The 21,623-nt window shown below is 28.9% G+C and overlaps 1 protein-coding gene across 2 annotated transcripts in view; it reads right to left on the bottom strand.

Moving 5' to 3' along the window:
• Window positions 1-15,210: 15,210 nt before the first annotated feature.
• Window positions 15,211-21,623, bottom strand: part of LOC105846519 (metabotropic glutamate receptor 3) — a 52,765-nt gene continuing 46,352 nt past the window's right edge. For both annotated transcript variants that reach the window (XM_065800986.1, XM_065800987.1), the window contains exon 4: window positions 15,211-17,061. In XM_065800986.1, the coding sequence (XP_065657058.1) occupies window positions 15,380-17,061 (1,682 nt within the window). In that variant the 3' untranslated portion in view covers window positions 15,211-15,379. The remainder of the gene's footprint in view (window positions 17,062-21,623) is intronic.

Genomic DNA, 21,623 nt, shown 5'->3' with positions numbered 1-21,623 from the left:
TTTGCGTCCTCCTTTGCTTTTTAAATAAAATAATCTTTTAAAAAAGTTGTTTTTTATCAAAGCCTTAGGTTTCCAAAAACATCGGCAGGAATGTTACGCAACTGTCATCTATGTTAAAGATACTTTTATGTGAGAAATATTGATGTTAATAAGAATAGAAATAGTCGGTGTTGAATAGACTTATCAAGGTAAATTATTGTCAGGGCCAATAATAAATAATAAAGCTAAAAATGCATTTTTTGATACGTTACACTATATATACCATAAAATAAGCGTGTCTTGTAATGAAAGATATTCTAAGTTAAAATTTTGGTCATCATCTTGATTGAAATCGTCTAAACTTTGAAAAAAGTCTTTATCATTACAAAAATTAAAGTTCTTTAAAAACTTGTCGATATTTGTCAACTGTGGTATTGTCAACTTAAGATATAGAAGGTAAATCTACTAAGCAATCGAAAGGCATAATATCTTCAATTTTGCTGACGTTATATGCAAATTAATACATCTTTTGTGCCACCTATAAAATAAAATGTAAAACTGCACATAAAAATGGCTGACTTATTATTTACTGTCATTTAAAAAGAGTAAACGAAGAAATAGAATTCATTGCATAGTAGTTGTATATGAAATGTATTACATGTCACGTACAATAATGATCAACATTTTTACTAATTTGTTCAACAACATTTAAACATGCATCAATAAAATGTATGCAGATAATATAATCAACCACTGTATTCAAATAACTATTACGTTATTGAAATACTATTGTTTGCTCAAAAAACTGTTATTTCTTTAAAGAGAAAATTATTTGTGGTACTTGCATACTTTTTTGCCATTTTTTAAAATTAATTTAAAATATTTTTATACTTAAAACTTGATTATTTGAAACAAGAAGAATGCCGCGGTTTTTTTAGTTTCCAGCCTTCAAATAAAATTCCATATAAATCATCCCACAAGAAACCCATGTGGAATGTCCCATATGAATTAATGCCATATGGTTCCCACATATAATCCATGTGGGATTACCTATATTGGTTTGAAGTAACAAATTTCCATACGGACACTATATTGGAAAATCAGTCACACGTAAATCCCATGAATTTTAGACGAAACCCATATGCAACCTCTGTGACACGGTTTTATTTTTCATTGGGTTACAATTTTTTATATATTTTTTTGGTTTTCTTAATGTTAAAAAAAGTAAAATGTGTTTAGCAACTTATATATTTTGTTAGTCTATTATAAAAATTACAAAAGTCAATCGGTGAGCATAATTTTTTTTGTTCACACCCCAATTTTTATGTTTTTGTTTACATACCCCAATTTTTATTACACACCCCAATTTTTTATGTATATTTAAAATTAAATGCATTGTTTTTAATTTGTGGTTAGTCTTGGATTTTGTAGTTTTTGACCTTTTTATTTAAATATGATTTAAAACTGCATTAGTAACTAAATATATTAAGTTCTATGTCGGATAAAAGTAGCAATAAATAAATATAATAAAATTGATATGTTTTAGATATTCCAATCATTAGGGTTGGTTAGTATAGTTGCACACACCTATACTAGACAATATTACATTGATTGATGGCTTTTAGTATCGTTTTTTTTTGTATAGTGTCAAATCCATATTTCTCAGGAACCTGTAAGTTGTTGTACTCTCTTATATTTGACTTGTTACATTGATTGATTGGTTTGAATTGCATTTTTAGTTTTTTTATTGCATTTTTAATTTTTTTATTTACCTCTTGAATGATTACACAAATAATGTTTTTTTAAATGTTGTATTTACAACAGTTTTTGATAAGTATTATTATGTTTCATGATGTGGAAATTATATGTTAATATTAATATGTGTTACAAAAGCTTATATGGATTTATATATTGTTAATGTTTATGTGTGTGTTTCTATGTGTGTGCTGTTAGTTTACCAGGATAACTCGGTAACTCTCAATAACTGAACTAATTATGAAATTCCAGTTGATTCTTTTTTTTATGAATCATACTCTCTAATATTCTCTAACAAGCTAATTTCTTGGTCCCGTGGAGGTATGAGTTATTGTGAGTTTACTGGATTGTATTCTCTAACAAGCTAATTTCTTGGTCCCTTGAAGGTATGAGTTATTTTGAGTTTACTTAATCGTGTTATGCTATTTATTTATTTTCCAACGTTATTATTGTAATATTTTGTGTTAATAGATGACTTGGTTCATCCTCACGTTGGTGTTTATCGTTAAAATAATTATTGCATTGTTTTATAACTGAAACTGACTACTTATAATCGTTCACTAAATGCCAAAAATTCAGTTTTCAAATAATAATAAATATATCTTACGAGGCCAATTTATTTTTGTGTAGCTTTTTAAAAATAATTAATCAAACTTGCAACAATAAATCTTAAAACTTTCTTTAAAGGAAAACCATATTGCTCAAAGTAAATTTCTAATTTCTTATCTACTTATTCATATTTTTAAGTTTTCAAAAAACAAGTAGAGTACATAACACATTTATTCTAATTAATGTGATAATATTACATTTATTGTAAATAATGTAATAAGTGTTTTCAATAGTACTTTGCTCCATTTTTAGTTCGAATTCTGTTTCTTATGATTGATTTTTGAAAGTTCCTAGATAGCAGAATTTATGATATGATGTAAATGTTGATCGTTAAAGCGAGGTTTTGTTAATCTTCATAGCATTTACTTAAAGCTATATAATAATGTTATAAGTGAAACAATTTTATAATTTAAGTATTTTAAAAGTACTTCTGATATTTTTATTATGTTAGATATATACTTTTTTGTAAATTAAAAAAAAAAGTTTATCACATAAATTTTTATATTTTTTTTAAGTAAGTAAACAGGAGAAAGAATTTTAATAGCTGGCACAAGAGACGCTAGCTCTTTAGAGCAGTGCCCATTACAGTATTTGTAGAATTGTAAAAGAGAAAGAGAAGCAACATTACAACAATGTAGTAATGGTTTGAGGGTGGCTGCAAGAGCATGTCCAACGAAATTTACAAAAGCTTTTTACAACTCGTCTTAAAGAGAAAAAGCATCTTTGAAAGATCCCCCCAGATAGGCCAACAGTATTCCATACAATAGTGGATTTAAGATTTATAGAAATCAAGAATATAATTCCTAAGTAAGAAAGTGTCATGCACAATAAAGAGATGCATTAGCAGGCGGTAATTTTGCAATGGATTTGATATATGGTTTCCAAGAAAGATTAGAAGTAAGAGTTAATCTTAGAAGATGAAGGGTAGATGAATCAATAGGCACAATACCGTTCATAAATAAACAAAGATCTAAGTATTTTCTATAACGATTAGCTAAAAAAAATTAGGTTTTATCTGAATCAAAGTTCACAAGCTATTTAGAGCCCTATACTGTAACAGAAGTGAGATCACTTTTAAGCTCAAATACCCGCTCCAGGCAATCAGAGAGTGTTGGCTTCTTATTAAGGCAAGAATAAATGGTAGTATCATGAGCAAACAATCCCACCTTAAATTGGAGAATATCTAGAAAATTGGTAAATTGTAAAGTGTATAGGGCCAAGGATGGAACCTTAAGGAACCTCTGAATTTACAGGATATAAAGAAGAATTTTTTCAATCGAGAAAAATTTTTGTACTACGATTGAAAAGGAAGGATTCAATTATCTTAAAGATGTTACCTGATACACCTTCAGAAAAAAGCCTATAGAGACGACCATCATGACAAATTTTTTCAAAAGCTTTAGAAATGTAAAGAGCCTTAACCTCTCCACTTTTATCTAATGCACGATAAAACCTATTTATACCAGTTATTACTGTTGGCGAATCAGCTGTAGAACGAGAAGATTAAAAACCATATTGATGATCAGATAGTAAGATATTAGATTCAAGATGAGAGATTAGGTGTTTGTTAATTAATAACTCAAAATCCTTGCTTATAATAGAAGAAGGTTAAGGGAACGGTAGTTAGGCGAGTCAAATTGCTCTGCAGAACTTTTAAAAAAAGTGATAACATATTCCACTTTCCAGCAGGCTGGAAAACCAGACTATGTGAAGCACTTAATTAATATTTTTAAAATTATAGACGACGGCACTGGAGAACACTTCTGCAAGACTATAACAGGTATGTTGTGCGGACCACAAACTGTAGAAAATTCTAAGCAGGAAACCACTTTAGATGCAGAAACTGGAATGATACAAATGTCAAGCAATGGATCAACCTGTATGTCGGCAATATCAGGTAGAACCCAACTAGTGTAATCAAAATATGATATTGATGAAAACTTCTTATCAAACAATTCAAACAAATAGAGATAATAGCAGTGGTGAGAATGAGCTTCTACAGAAATTTGTAACATCTCACAAACCAGAAATTTTATGAGCTTTCTAATGAATCAAAGCTTCTGTTTTCAAATCAGGGTTTCCTAACGGTAGGACGACAACTTAAGAAAACGAATAACATGTGTCGTTACTCATGCTATTCTGAAGTTAGTTTCTAACGTCATGATTCTATTATACTTGGATTGTTTTAGCAATTTTTAAATCGTTTCAAATATTAGGAGAGGCCATCTTGCAATTTGCTGGATTTAAAAAAGCCTGGTCGATAGTGAATAACTGCAATAAATTCTACCCTAGCATCCATATCTTTTTTTAACAGTCAGATACTCAATGACTGTGGATGTCATATTGAGCATCATGGGCCATTAACGGTATAGGCCATATACTTTGCATTGTAACAGGTGCAAGGTTGATAGATTTGAAAGTTTTTTAAGATCTTTATTTCAAAACCTTCAGTTAGTATATTCAACCAGATGCCTAAAATCATTCCTCAAATATTGTTATTTTTATTTAACTACCTTTAAAAGAAGTATATTGATAAAAAATAGGTTTTTTCATGTTATTGCTACATCCCTGAGGAAAGTATTATTTTCTAGTGCATTAATTACAAATTCTTTTCCTTACAATAAAACCAAACTCTGGGAATGGTTTAAACTTTCCTACAGCAGCATTGGCTAAAACTTTCAAATAAAAATTTCGTATGCATATAGCCTGGTTTGAAGAACACTTTTGCTGCTAAATTGATGGTCAAAAGGTATTTCCCGAAGTTAGTGATGGTATGGGCAGGTGTATGAGCTACTGCAAAGACCCCACGTATTTATTGACCAAAATGTAAAATTTAATGCCCAAGTTTATCAACAAAGCATTCTGAGAGATGTGGTGGTGCTGTGGGGCTCAAATCACTTTGGTCAGGCTGTAAGTAATGAAAAATACTTCATTTACGGTGATATACTATTTATTTAACAAAAAATGGTTTCAAATGGTGAGTCATCACTAAATTGGCATTATTTTGGTTTAGAATTTCTTTTTTTGCGTAGCAGCATTGCAATCTGTCTATTTCAATTTTCTCCTTGATGTTTTTAGTATAATTACTTTGGATAACTGAAAGTATTTTAGGATTTTTATGATTAATTGTACTTTATCAATGTTGCGTATGTTCAACAACTCCAGACGCTTTCCAGTTTGTTTTAGTCACGTTTTTTTTTTTGATGTTCAGCTTTTTGTTTTGTTATCTTAATTGTGTTTTTACCTGAAACACAATAAAGTGCCACATGTATATTCAAGTTGGTTAACACCTGGGCAACTGTTTGAAGGTATCTTTGATTTATTTTGGCATAACAGATTTAGTAAAGACCTTCCAAAACTGCTTCTATGTCAACTTTTCGAAACTCACATCATTAAAGAATAAGACTTAATTTATGAATTGACGGAAGTATTATGCTACTATTTGTGTATATTTGCGGGCAGATTTTGGTTTTTAATTTTTAAAAGTTGTTTCCGTAAATATACATTTCCGCAAAGTTAATTATTAGGAACTAAATTCCTTTTTCTATGTAATCTCTAGAGCATAATTTATAAGCTCTCGCAAGAAATCCTTTAAGTATCCCTGTTGCAATATATGCTGATATACATTATTGTGGTTTTACAAGTTAGTGCATTCTTGCTTAGTAAAATACTTTATAAAAGTTTTTAAAATACAAATACTGGACCGAAAAAGTTTAAAATAAAAATACAAATACTCCAAAAAATTTTAAATATAAATGAATTTTAAAAAGTTTAAATTTAAATACTAACTGCAAAACACTTTGCTACTTTCAAATTTACGACCAATACGCCATTTTTATAATTTGTTTTTACACACTCTCATTGCTTAAAGGTAATTATTATTTATTATTCTATATATATATATATATATATATATATATATATATATATATATATATATATATATATATATATATATATATATATATATATAATTAGTAAAAAACACTTATCTAACTTTTATCTTCGACTTGAAGTTTCACCATTGCTGGATCATCAGGAAGAGTTACTAAATCTCAAAAAAAATTCAATTTATAGAAAAAAATATTTTACAGGAAGTTATAAATTATTATAAAAAATTTTTAATTACTATATTTTTTTGTTAACGGGAATTTACAGAAAGTAATTATGAAATAATTTTTTTTGGAATGGGGATAGTTTAATTTAGTCATTTGTTTTTATAATTTTTTAGGAGGTGTTTATTTTCGTGCCTACATTTAGAAATTAATTCAAATTTTTTATTTAATAAATTTTCTTGATTTAAATGAGTAATTATTTCAAATTTTTCTTGCAAACATAGCATACATTTTTTGGAAATGTTATTATAGGCAGGGGCAGATTTTAGAATAGACTATTGTAAATTAAAATTTTTATTTTTTTCTTTGAAATCCCAAATATATTTTGACAGCATAGTCTCTTTTGAATATATATATATATATATATATATATATATATATATATATATATATATATATATATATATATATATATATATATATATATATATATATATATATATATATATATATATATATATAAATATTATTCGTTCAGTCATCCACATTTGTTTTTAGCAGCAGCACCCGTTCAAACATTACATCACTTAGACAGTTTCGCCTAGGAGTTTGTATTTGTCCCGCTGTGCTAAATAATTGTTCGACTAGAGCCGACAAGTTTACAGTTGTATTGAATTTGACAGTGATCTATTAGTCTTATACTTATTCAGAGCATTCAAACTTGTATCTTTATAATTCAGATACAGCATTTAGAGTGTCATTACATACAACAATATTTTCTGCTGTGCTGTCACTGGTCACATTAAGTTTGGTCACTGTCAAAGGCTTACTGATAGCCAGGGTGGCATTTTTAAATATTTCTCTGCATATGTCTTGTTTATTTGCTGGCATCCACCGTAATTTGAACAGTGGTTAAGAAACTGCTGCAACAATCCTGTATCAATTACTCGCATCAATTTTCAGTTACTTTTCTTTTTCATGTTTGACAACAATAGTGAAGCAAATACTTTAGAATATTTTAACTGGCAACTTTAAAACGCTTCCAATTTCATCCAAAGCCATGCAATTGTGGAAACACATGGCCATAATACATATTACTCCCTTGCAAAGTATACAATGTTTCAGCAACAAGATACATGATCAAGATATATTCTTTCAGTCATTCTAATTCTTGTATTTTAAACTTTGGCGCATTCAAATCATTACATATATTATTAGGTTTGTCACGTAATTCAAGTAACCGCTTGATAATCACAAGTAATCATTTGATATCATTGCACTGAGAATTCCAACGTGATGTCATGGGGCAGAGTATTGCTTTGTCTTTAATTTTTGACACATCTGATGTTTTACTACGTTGATTTGCATTCCATATTTGGCAAAATGCACTTCGTTGAAATGCATTTTTCCAGTCCTACACGGTAGGTATGCTTTAACGTACTATCTGTATCACATGCCTTCTTAGCATTATTAGTTACCAATAGATTCATTGAATGGCTGATACAAATTTCAATAGATGGCAAAAAAATACTCTCGGCTATGGGCTCATCATCATCATTTTGTTTGAAAGAATGACTCCAACATTAATTACATCAATTTCATACTCACTAACGTTATCCTCTTCCATGTCCTATTATTCTTCAAAAGTATAAAGTATGACACCCACACTTACATTAGTTGCTGCTGCACTTGTAGTTGACTCTGCATGCTTTTTCAAAATGCTAAAATTGCAATAAAAATTTCTACGTTTCTGCGTCATATTGACGAGTTGTGTCATATTGACGAGTTGTGTGACTACCATAAAATTTACAGTAATCAAGGGATACCGTTGCTAGTGAAACCGAACTTAAAGCGTATAGAGGCAAATCAATATAGCGTGCAGTCATACCAAGATAAGTTTTTTAATTGACTGACTAGATACCAGCAGTAGTGCAAAAAGATGATGCATTTTTAGGCTTGCTTCTTGTTTTTTCAAGCATTCGAGAAAGCTTTTAATTTAAACGTTCGTTATGTGTCTTGCGACTCTTAATACTTACGTTAGGATTTAACCCACAAAGAGTTGACAAAAACCGGTTTTTCAACATTAGCCAAAGAACGCATCATTTTTGCAATGTAATCCGTAAATAATTCGTCAGCTTCTTCTTGCAGTATAATACGACGTCGTGGTGAAAATTCCGATACTGCATTATGGTATGTAATTTTTTGAACTTCTTATTAGCATAGTCTTGATCAGCCGTTCTTCCTACACTAGACTTGCCAAGCTTATGCTTCTTCTGAACATCTGCCTTAAAGTCTTCAAGCCGATTTTTGTGCTAGTTCTATACAATAAACATAAATCCTTTTAAAAGTTAATTTTTTACTTTGCTGTGACTGAGTAAGTATTGTATACTTCGATTTATATTAATTTCTATTGTCTTACCCTTAATGCAACATTAAATATTTGTATGTTGATAATAGATATGATTAATTTGTTGATAATAGATATGACTAATGTTGATAATAGATAATTGTTTATAATAGATGAGATAAATAAATTTTAACTAATACCAAATTTTACATTTACCTTCAAATGCTTAGCAATGTTTAATGTTTCCTCCTGTGTGCCTTTAAATGGCTTTGAATTACGGTCACATTATAAATTAAAATAACTATATTTTATTACTTTTTTTTTCAGTCTAGCGACGATGTTAAAAAAGGTATCATCCACAATAATTAGTAAAGTTTCATTATTTTCTTCCGTCATTCTGTTTTGGCGGCTCACGGCAGCCAGTGTCGTGGCTAATTGGTCAGTGTCCCCTCTCCAGAACAAGCCATTAGAGTCGCGAAATTTTCACTAGGTAGTCACTAGGTATTTTAGTTACAGGTGTTTTCAAGTAATGTAAAATGCTGATCTAAAGTATTTTAAGCACAAATACTAAATATTTTTAACAAAAGTATTAAAAATACAAATACAGAAAAAGTCTTTAAAGTATTTTAAGTACATAGAAGTTCGAGTACTTTAAATGCTATTTTAAATACATATTATTTTAAATACTCCCAGCACTGCTTGCGGTATATAGAAAAGTTATATTTATAAGTTATATGATTAGTTGAAATGCGTATATCTAAGAAATTAAGTTGGTCTTGATTATTTTGATATTCTCATGTGTATTAAATAGTTTTGTCTTGAAAATTTAAATTTGTCAAAAAAGATTCTGCTATATCAGAAAAAGAAAATCTTGTATGCAGTCATAAACTTATAGTTTAAATATTATTGATGCAACATTAATGGTTATTGCTTATTGAATTGCATTATATTCATTATGTTGAAAACAAGCTTCTGAATTAATTACCATTATGGATAATCCAATCGGACCAGAGTTTTTTGTAATTTTGTTGTAAGTTTTGATATTCCACAAAAAAAATAGTATTTACATAATAGTTACAAAAATAGTATTTACAAAGTTCGATTAACTTATGAATGTCAGTTAAATTCAGTTTAATACGCAGCTAAAGAGCCTTTTTATAATTATTTAAAATATCAATAGTATTGGTACTGACAATTACAAATTTATTATGTCAAATAATACCTGAACCTCAATTTCCTTCAATTATCCATTCTTTTGTTTCTAATACGAAAGATGATGAATTTTACGCTGAATTGGTTTTTATTAGACGTAGGTTTTATAGGCTGAACAAAATGCTGCAATAATTTTTGTGGGAGTGTTTCAACGCTTCAGACTATAATTTGCATTGTGTAATCTTTATTACTTGTATGAGCTTTAATGCAGCCGTATAATTGAGGTGGTATAGCATCATAAGGATAAATACTGTACTTTTTTTTGTCTTTACTTATTTGTACTTTTTTTGTATTTACTTTTTTTGTAAATACTTGTACTTTTTTTGTCTTATTTTTTAATTATTTTTTAGTTTACTTCGTGTTCCTTAAATAAGACAAAGAAACTGATTCATGGGGTCTGAAATGTTTTGAGTTGATGACAAGGGAAGGGGGGATGTCAATGCTAGTTAACGTTAATTTTAATGTTACTTTTAAACAAATTTAATTACTTCAATTAAAGGAAAATTAGGCAGCGTTTGCAAGTGTTACGCACTTGCTCAATCTCTCTTATTTTTATAAAGCTCTTCAAATTCCTACTTCTTAAAAACCGTGTTGTACTTTAAAAAGATCCAACACATACGGAACTAAATAAGCACACACAAGATGTTTACTCGTGAGATCATTTTTTTCCAAAGTTGCTGTCGATTACTCAGCCTTGCAAACAAAAATCTTTTATGCACGAAAAAAATTTAGTCTTCTTAAAATAAAGTTGTTGGAATCTCAATCAAAAGTAAAGTTTTCCTCCGTCTCAAAAGGTTGACGAAAAGTTGCCGAAGGTTTAAATAAAAGGTGTAAAATTAATAAAAATTTTAAAATTTTAAAAATATGATTTATGAGAAAGTTAATGTTGCTGAAAATGATAGTATAATCATTAATAATTTCAATTTTTTAACCTTTTATTTTGCATTTTGCAGGTATGACATAAAGTAGCTTCTTTATCAACGCCTATAGCAACGGATAAAACCAGTAGGAAAACTTTTGTTTCACGACTGTTTTGATATGTTTTTGCCTTCTGCAATAATAAAATATTTATTTTAGAGGCTAACCATGTTCAGTTTTAAAAATATAACGTTTTACTTATTGAAATTGCATCATTTCACGATCATTTGATTTACTTCTTGTGACAAAACCGTTATACTTTTTTTAGCATTTTTTTAGGTTAATAAATTAAATATATAATGCGTAATTATAAAAATACTAAAAAATCTAAAAAAAGAAAATTTATTGGCAATAAGCACACCAAACGTTTTAACGATATGAATGTAACTGGTATCTTGTCTGAAAGTGTTTTATGTATCAGTGCTAAAAAGTTAAAATTTGATGTCAAAGATACAAATAATGCCAGCAAAAATGATTATTTTGTTCTTGTTAATTGTATTTTTATCAAACAGTTATTTGGTTTGGTTAGTGCATGTCCTGAGTGTAAAGTTAATATTAATATCACACATGATTATTCTAGCAGATTGGATTTTTCCCATAAATTTATTTTAAAATGTACAAATGCTCAATGTTTTTTACATACAGTAATTTCACTTTAAACATAGTTAAAAATGATAGAAAAAAGTAGAAATATGTTTGATGTTAACTTGGAAATAGTAATTGGATTCCTCAAAATTGGAAAAGGACATCAACGAGTGATTAATTTTTCACGACATAGGAACATGTTATGTTTAACTGTAAATGCTTTTGACAATATAAGTAAAACCATTAAAGAAGCTTACAAAGTTTCTTCATAAGAATCAAAAAATGAGGCTGCTTTTAATGCTAAGCAAGAGTCAAAAGAAAAATTTACGACTAGAGAAGCATTTGTCCAAGTTGCTATTGAAAGTTCTTGGCAAACACGAGGCCACTCTTCATTAAATGGCGTTGTTACAGCCATATGTGGAGGAAAATGTTTAGATATACAAGTACTGAGTAATTATTGTATAGATTGTCAGATTTGGGGAAATAATAAAGTTTCTGCAGGTTATGAAACGTGGAAAGCAAAACACAAGTCTAGTTTTAATAATAATAATTCCTCAGGAGTCATGGAGGGTGCTGGTGCAGTTGATTTTTTTTTATCGTTCTCTTTTGCAATATGGTCTCATTTGCAAATACTATCTGGGAGATGGTGATTCTTCTTCTTTTAATGATGATGTTACAAGCAAGCCATATGATGTTTTTAGTATTACACCGAAAATATTAGAATGAGTTGGACATGTTCAAAAAAGAATAGATTCACGTTTGAGAAATTGACGCAAAGTTTCATATAGCAATAAAAAATTGTCTGGAAAGTGAGATTAACTAAAGCAGGTGTAAATACATTACAGAATGCTTTTGGTATTGTCTATCTTTTTTTTTTTGCATCTGTTTGCCTAATAGATATATGGTATATATCTATTAGGCAAACAGCTGTAAAAAAAAAAACTAACTGATGAGCAAAAAGTGTGTATCAAATGAAAAAAACATTAAAGCTGTTTTGCGCTATTGTACAGATTTTTAAGGCAAATTACATTGACATATTCTTTGCCCAATTAATCTAGATAGATGGTGCAAGTGAAAATAAAGTAAAAATCCAGATGCAGATAAAAACTATTCTCCTAAATTAATCTTGCTTGAATGGATTTATGAAATTATCAAGAAACACTTTGATGACTTGAGTAACGACAGTTTATTGAAAATACGTCTTTATGGGCAAACTCAAAATTGTAATGAAGGACTAAATAGTATTATCTGATCCCGATGTCCTAAAAATCTTTATGAAATGACATTTGTTTTTAAAATGGGAATAAAACTACCTGTTTTTTCTTTTAATGAAGGTTTATCTGGTATTTATTATGTATTTAAACATTTAAATCTAGAATTTGGAAGAAATACGAGAACCAGTTCTGTAAAAAAAGTCCAAGAGCGGTTTGAAAATATAGTAAAAAAGGACAACAACAAAAAAATGAAGATAAGAGTTGAGAAAAGTAAGGAGAAAAATATCTACAAAAATGGGGGTTTTTTAAATTTTTTTACTTATTCGCCTTATACCTAAAAATGGAGATTTTAACACAGTTATGAACTCAAAACACGATATCTCAATATTAAAAAATGCTTAGACCTCCAAATTTTCCCCAATTGCTTAATGTAGAGAATAAACTAAAATGTTGACATAATTAATGGACAGTCTCTTATTCCAAATTAAAAATGCTTCAGAAAAATTAGCATTATTTTTATTTTTAGAGATATTGCTAAGCATTTAATAATAATAAAATTATAATAGATATCCGAAAAAAAAATTATTGGCTCAATGAAACTACCGCCCCATTACCAGATTCACCACCGGCGCAGTTAAGGGCGGATCCATAGGGGAAGGAGGGGGGCAATGTAGCCGATTGCTCCTTCTCCCCATCCTTAGAAAGTTTTGAAATTTTTTGTTTTTGTAAGTTTGTGTATTTAATACAGCAAGTTGTTTGAAGATGGAAAAAATGTAGATAGGCTGACTAAATAAAGCTACAAGTTTAAAAAAGTTATGTGGTACAAATTCAAAGTTGCGTGAATTCTTGCTTACAAATCATTAATTATTAAAATCGTTACCCCTTCCCCCTCTACTCCTTACTAATTCGCTTGCACTTTCAAATTAAAAAAAAACTAAAATCGCCCGTCCCCCGTCCCCCCCCCCTCCTTCCTTCCTATACGACATTGTCTGGATGCCCTTTGGGCACAATGCAGATTTTAATATTAGCAAAGTAAATTTCAGTTTTACTACCAGCTAATTCAAAATTTTTCGCGGTTAGCCAAATGCAAGATTTACTGTCGGCTCAGTGCAAGTTTTGTGCTTTTTGCTGTTGTTGGAAGTGACAATTGAAATAAAATCTAACAACTTTTGTTTTGGATTAAATAATCAATTATTATATTTATATTATTTTTAAAAATAAGGTAATATTTTTCTAAATAACTTTTATAGTGCTTTTATAAAAAAAAATTTTAAAGTACAATACACGCTAGTTATTTCATAATAAAAAGAATTGCACAATATAAAATTTAACACACGATTCGCTGATTACAGTAAAAGTGTTGCTCACGCAAACTAAATATCATGCGCGATATATTTGGAAGAAAACAAAGGTTTGTTTTGAAATTATTTTGACATAAAGTACTGTGAGAATTTAAAATACAAAAGGTAAATTTCTACTCGTAATGCAATAAATGAATGCAAAAATAGTCAATATAGACTTGTAAAATGCTAATAGGATTTTTATAAGTTATATTGAACAAATGGAGATGAAACAAACTGTCATTTTCACTATCGAATATGAACTTTTTCTTATATTCGATTAAACTAACACTTAGGCGGGTTAGCTTAACCTCTCTCTTCAGCTTCAATATTAACAAGAACTCTCTTTCCCAATTGTCATTACTATAAAGAAACAGTAAACTATGAGTATCTGACACTTAAGGAGTTGTACTAAGCTTTTAAAATTCTCATACCTAAGTACAGAGATTGTCATACCTAAGTATTGTATACATTATGCATTTTTTATTTTTCTAAGGAAGATTAATATCTATATACATACTTGTGAACATAATTTTATCGAACTTTTAAAATAAGTTCAATAATACTATGCCCATATACGCTTTATATACTTACATATGGACATAATATTATTGAACTTATAAAATAAAATTTTCTTTTTTCTTCTGAAAAAAAAAGTAAAATCATATATTTTATTGTTTTATTTTATTAACAGAAAAAGTAAAAATAATTTGATAATTTAGATATCGCCGGGGTCCAATCATCTTCAAGGACTTTTTTTGCACCCTATTATATCTTTGCGCTCGAAGAAGTTTTCCTTTGCCCCCAGCTTGGCTACGCAACTGAGCATTATTTTTTTCGAATGAAATATAATATTTACGCACTAATAGCATCAAACGCTCTTTTTAAGCTATAAAATATAAACAATAACTTAAACTTACTCCACAACGTAAAAAAACATTAAAAGTTTTTTTTGGATAAATGCGAGATCTTATTTGAGTTTTTATTATTCTTATTCTAGATTTTGATTAAATGTTTTATAAGAGCATAGCAATTGTAGGTATTTTAGTACATTTTGGTTTTTTTTTAACATCTATTTTGATTTAATTCTAGCTTCATTTATCTCTCTTTTTTTTTTCTAGTTTATCGCCGTTATATTTTTTTATATACAATTGTATGTTACAGTGCAATATATTTTAAATGAGGCTCTGTATTAATGCTAAATTTTTTTTTTTTTCTTGCTTTATCCATTACAATAAATTGTTTAATCTATTAAACTTATATAAAAGAATGTAAGTTTTACGAAGGTTCAAAAATCTAATTGTTTAAATTATAAACATGTTTCTTAGAACACACGGTAAATCGATGCATTATAATGTCTTTGCTTTATGAAATGGTCTCTGATTGAGCTGTTTTTTTATACATAACAACGCTACGTTCAACGTCTAAGGTAGAGCCATCTTGTTGAACAACTTTCTCAACATAAGTGTGCAAGACTTTATCTACAGAACTGCTATAGAAAAAAGTTGAACTTTTTAATCCAGGATTACGCAAAATGCGTCTTGTTTTATTGCCATAAAAAATAATGAGCAAGGAATAGCACGAAAGTATGTTAATAGATAAAAATGCCACTGTAGATTTATGTGGATCAAGACTAAAATATATCGGAAAATATGAACTCCATAAAACACAAACAGTAAACATTGCATATACAATACTATGAGTTTCTTTATAATTTTCAGGTAATTTGCGCGCCATGAAGGCCATGCACCCACTTGTGATAGCCAATGCCAAAAAATACGTCAACGAAATCCAAACAACAACTTTTTCATTATCACAGACATAAAAAAACATATTTTTTAAAGAGTTTGGAACAATTTGGACGCTAGTTGGATTGTATATATGCCAAATTATAATAACTACTGTTTGCAATGAAACAATTAGGAAAGTCAAAGTGATTTGAAATTTGTTATCCAAAAACTTTGAGGCTTTTTTAAATCTCGAGTTAAAAATCCGAAACAATCGGTACGTTTTTATCGTAACAACAGATAAAACAGTAGCAAGCAAAATGCCGAACAATGACGTTCTTAAAACACAAAAACTTGGAGTGGGTTTCCAAAAATATATAAATGAAGTGCAAAACAAGAGTTGTAGAGAAAATATCTGGATACAAGACATTTCTTTATTAGAACTTCTAATAATTGGATTGTTTGGATATTTAAAAATCAAAATCAATACAAAACCTGTGCAAAATATACCTAATAATGATCCAATAACAATTACTATACCAGAAGTACTAAAAACTTTCAGACTGATTTCCGACATGTTATTGCATTTTGTCTGATCTGAGTTTTCCAAAGACGTAAGTGAGCACTTTGTACATGAGTATTGGTTCACTGAGCTTGAAATTGAGCCATGTGGACATTTTACACAAATCCAGCAACATTTTGATAACGTAGAGTTAACTTTATAAGTACCGGGGTTGCAATTCGAGCTGCAAACGGATTTTGGTTTTAAGTTGTGTTTCCAAACAATGGTGTTTTCATTTATAAGTACATTGGTTGGATTATATTCCCAGGTTCCAAACTTAATTAAACCTTTTTGATCAACAAACATGTACTGGTACGCAGGAAACAAAAATTCTCCGTTTTTATCAAACTTTACTGAATAATTACTATTGGGAACAATAAATTGAGCATTGATAATGTAGTTATAAAGTAGCTCATAATCCAATGGGCCAGAATTTGTAGCGCATTTTTCAAATGAGCAGTTCAAGTAGTTATGCAAACCGTGCGCAAAAGCATAGACAGCACTGTATACTTGGCTTGTATAGCCTTTAGATATTGTAGCTGCAAAACCCGATATACACTCTGTGTAGTTCATAACATATTTTCTTAAAAGTTCTTTATACCAAGGGTTTTCGCAATTTATTTGACTTTTTTTATCTGCTTTTAGAATGTCATTATTAATAGCAGTTATTGGATGATCCTTAAGCTTTAAAAAAAATATGTTGTGTGAAATATTTGCGTTACAAAATTGGAGCACTTCATTTTTCCATGTTTCAGTTCCTAAAAAAATAAAAATTTAAATTATCTGTATATATATATATATATATATATATATATATATATATATATATATATATATATATATATATATATATATATATATATATATATATATATATATATATATATATATATATATATATATATATATATATATATATACGTATATGTGTGTAAATGTGTGTGTCTGAGTGGGTGTGGGTTATATTTACCGCAACAAATCTTTTGAATGATTTAGAGTCAAAAACCTAAGGTTTTTGACTTTACAAATAAAGTGCAAAATAAACGGAAAGTTAACTTGACAGGAAACCGCAACATTTCAACTGCTGTAATGTTTTAAAATACAATAAAGATGTGCAAAATAATATAAAACTGACCACTCCTCTTAGAGTCTATTCAGAAAAAGCTATCTGTGTGAGATGAATGTGCTATATCGCCAGAATTCTGTTAAGGTGAGTCAAATTAGACTACTACTTTTAAAAAAAAATCGTGTTTAATTTTTCCCTCATTTGCACATATAAGCTAAACAGCTTTTCAAAATTATACATTTTTACAGCATGCAAAGCATAAAATTTATCTCTCTAAATGTTTTAATACATTGAAAAGACAAAGTTAAGTGTTTTGACTCAAAAAACTGTTTTCGAGATTATAGGCATAAAAAAAATCTAATGCCAAAGCATACATTTGTCATTGGTTTCAATGGTTGCTTACTTAAATGGTAGCATATCATACTTATCTTTTTGGTATCATTATCTTAAACCGGCATTGGTTGTTGAATTTTTTATAATTTCAATTAAAAAATAGAGTAGTCGCACTGATTTCAAAGACATTTGAAATCAGTGCGACTACTCTTTTTTTAGAATCTTAAGCAGCTTCCTTTTAAGGATAGCAAAGAAGCAGATCATGTTGCATTACATATCACTTAAGTGTAAAAGCATCGTCTTATGGAACAATACAGATCATTCAGCCTTATAGAGTTCATCCTATCAAAGTATCTGCAGGTAAAATTTTGATATCAGTTGATATTCAAAAAGGTTTTTATCTGATTTTAATAGTTCTCAAGAAATTCAGCGAAGTTAATACTACACTTTTATTAACTCCCTTAGTATATGTTGTTAATGTTAATACTTTCAGAAATTGAAATTTTATTACTTATTTAAAGGGATCTCTAGAATATGCGCTCAGCATCTAATAAAGAGCCTTGTAAAACCACCAAAGATCTTGCTCAAGTTGAGCTTAACACAAGTATGTCAAATGTTAGAATGGTAAAGTAGGCATCAACCATGAACAAATTCGAATTCACAAAATGTTAAACCAAACTTTAAAGCAAAAATTAAGTGAATTGGCAGACAATTATTAAAATTTTTATCTCCACAACAATTCAAGATATCAATCAAATACGTGACAACAATCTGATTATCTTGTGGTCCATTGCAAAAACCTCACAGAAATTTTAGAGTAGGTTCTTCAGGCCAGCGGAGTTTATTCTAATTACTTAATAAAATTCGGAATAGATAGAGGGGATGATTTTTTAAAAGTCTTCCTGGGTTTAACCCAAAAGTGGAAGATATTTATTTACAAACAAGCTAGCAAATAGAAAGTTACAACATGGTCAAGCAAATCTGGTCTTTAGTCAGTCTAAGTCTAAGTTTTTTTTTTTTTCGTGTGACATGAAATTTGATAATATTTGTGTGAACTCGAGCCTCATGTTTGCTTGCATCCATGTACTTTGTTTAATTTTTGCTTCAGTTAACTATCTAGGAGTGGTCCGCCTCGCAGACTAAAATCTCTCACTAAACATTATCCAACATTCAAGAAATCTGAAAATGATCTCAAGGGAGAAAATACATTTGGAAAAGTTTTAAACGTGCCAATTTACTAATTTTGTATAAGATCAAATCAATATGACTACATCTTCATCTTGGGGTTGTGAACCATTTTTTTAAAGCATCAAAAAAAAGTTTAGCCAGATTTCAAACGATGACCCAGAGCACTCCATATGAAACAAGAGCCATAATATTGAGGGAAGTTTGATGGAAATGATTTACAAAATCTTTTTAACCATTTTAAATTACTTTAGTGCATGGTAGAAGCAGATATCCAAGTTTTTGGTTTCTTAGACACCTTTTAAATTATAAGCAGTTCATAGCAGTTGATTCAGTCTGTTTAGGAATAGTATTAGAGAAGACTTTTGACAGAAAATTGAACTCTTCAAAAGATCCTGGATTTTCTCCCACGTACTGTTACACCTAAGGTTCATAATGTGTTCTACGAGATCAAGCCTTTAACGATCTCAAAAAAGATTAATTTGAACCTACAGTGAGCATCCCACAGAGTCAATTCGCCACATTTTCACCTCTCTCGTAAACACTATTTAGTATTCGCAATCTTTATTTTAATGCGTATATATTAACAATCTATCTAACATCAGTCTAACTCTTTTTTCTAAAGGGAAGAAATGGAAACTGCTTTTTAAGAACAGTTTCTTTTATCATAACTGCATACAATAGTTGTAAATTTTAAATGAAAAGACTTTTTCAAATTGAGATTGTTGGCCCAAAAAAAAAAAAATTTAGTTCTCTTAAATTTCCCATTTTTTTATTTTCATGGTTTAAAACTAAAAGATTAAAAGTTGTTTAAATGAGTACTTAAAAAACAAATTTCAGATTATTTTAGCATAAAATAACTTATGGTAAAAATAGTAGCAAATTAATTACAAATTTATACATTTACTTTATTGTAAAAAAAAGGTTGTTAAAGGTTACAAAAAGCATTAAAGTTTTTTAAAAACCTAATTTTTAGGCTTTCTAAAACAGAAGGAGTTGTTTCCGAATGAACCCGTTTACAAACCAAATTACCATATCAAAACGTTTGAGTAAGCGGTAAATTTTTGCACATGGCACAGTGGCCCAGAACATACTATATACATATATAATCCAAAGCAAAAGTGTTTTTTTTTAATGATATAAAATTGGCGAAGTATACATATTAGTACAACAATGTGTAAACACATTTTTAAAAATGTATCACTAAAAAACTATAAACAAAAAGTAAAATTGACATTTGAAACTTTCGTCATATTGTTAATTGAATAATATTATTTGATCAACGAATAGTATTACTTTTTTAACAAATAGCACTTTTCTTTTAACAAATACTACTATTATTTTAACAAATACTACTATTCTTTTAACAAACCATCAGCTGAGAACCAAGAGTCCTTATGTCCACACTTTGTGTTTTTTCTGTTAATCATCAATAAATATTCAACAATCAATGGAGTATGCGTCCAATAAATCTACTCGTTAGAATGATACAAATTTTGAAAATAATTTAGCAATTAGTTGGACATTTTAAAACGCGATTTTCTCGGAAACACAAAAATGGACATACGGCCTCTTGGCTCTTGGCTGGCGAAATGGTGCTATTCTTTTAACGAATAACTCTACTTTTTTAACAAACAGTACTATTCTTTTAACGAATAATAATATACTTGTAACAACTTTTGCTAATTGTTTGGCGACCAGATTTATTTGTTTAACGTATAGTACCCAGTGGGCACCAAGACGTCTATTTAGTGTCTCAGATGTCTTGAGACATTTGAAATAAACATGAGACATTTAAAGACGCCTTAAAGATGATTGCATATTAGGTATGCGGAATTCCGAATTTTTTCGTCACCTGCTTTTTCCGGAAGTTCTGAACATTGCGTTTTGACATTTTTCAACGATATTCGTGTTATGATTGGGATCGTTTTACTTCGTTTAAATTAGTTTTCATAATAATAGTTTAAAACATGAAACATTAGTGCATGATTTCATTTATTTTTTAACTTAATATTTTATCTCATACATCTTTTTATTTAATTTTTTGATCTCAGTATAATGCTGCTAGTTTAAATGATAGTCTTGTGTGTTTGTGTGTATTTAACATTATTATAACACTTGAAGGTAAGAAACTTTTGTTTTCAAATTTTTATTAATTATAAAGTTTTCATAAAACTTCATTAAAAACCCAATCTAAGTGAAATCTGATTTATCTTGATTAATATTTTGCTTCTCTCTGCTAGCTCACCCTATTCCACCTTTGGACTTAATTATAACATTGTTATATATAGTCAAGTGACTCTTTGGTCGTGAACAAATGACTATCGGATTAAATATTACAATCATACTTCAGGGAATGAAAAAAGCGTTTTAAAACTATAACTTTCTCGCAGCGAACACAACGCTGAAATTCTATATTTTCTCTTCTACTAAAGAACTCTCCTTTACATAAATTTCGCGTTTAATTTATAATTACAAAATACCTCAAAAACGTTCATAAATAATACCGCTCAAACAATATTTACAATATTTCAAGGAAACGACGTTAATGTCCGCTTTTCAAAATTTCCTCCGCGCAATTCAACTATAAAAACTTTTTCCTAACAATTGCTTATTCATTAATCTTCTTTATATACCTTGTTGTTTGTCTTTTGTTATTAGATATGTCTTATTTTACATATATTTTTAATATCTTTTACATAAAAAAACAATGGAAGAAAAATATGATAACAGGAA

This window comes from Hydra vulgaris, chromosome 07 (assembly GCF_038396675.1).
Source record: "Hydra vulgaris chromosome 07, alternate assembly HydraT2T_AEP".
In the NCBI taxonomy this organism is placed as follows: Eukaryota; Metazoa; Cnidaria; class Hydrozoa; order Anthoathecata; family Hydridae; genus Hydra; species Hydra vulgaris.
This window is presented reverse-complemented; position numbering and strand designations above follow the sequence as displayed.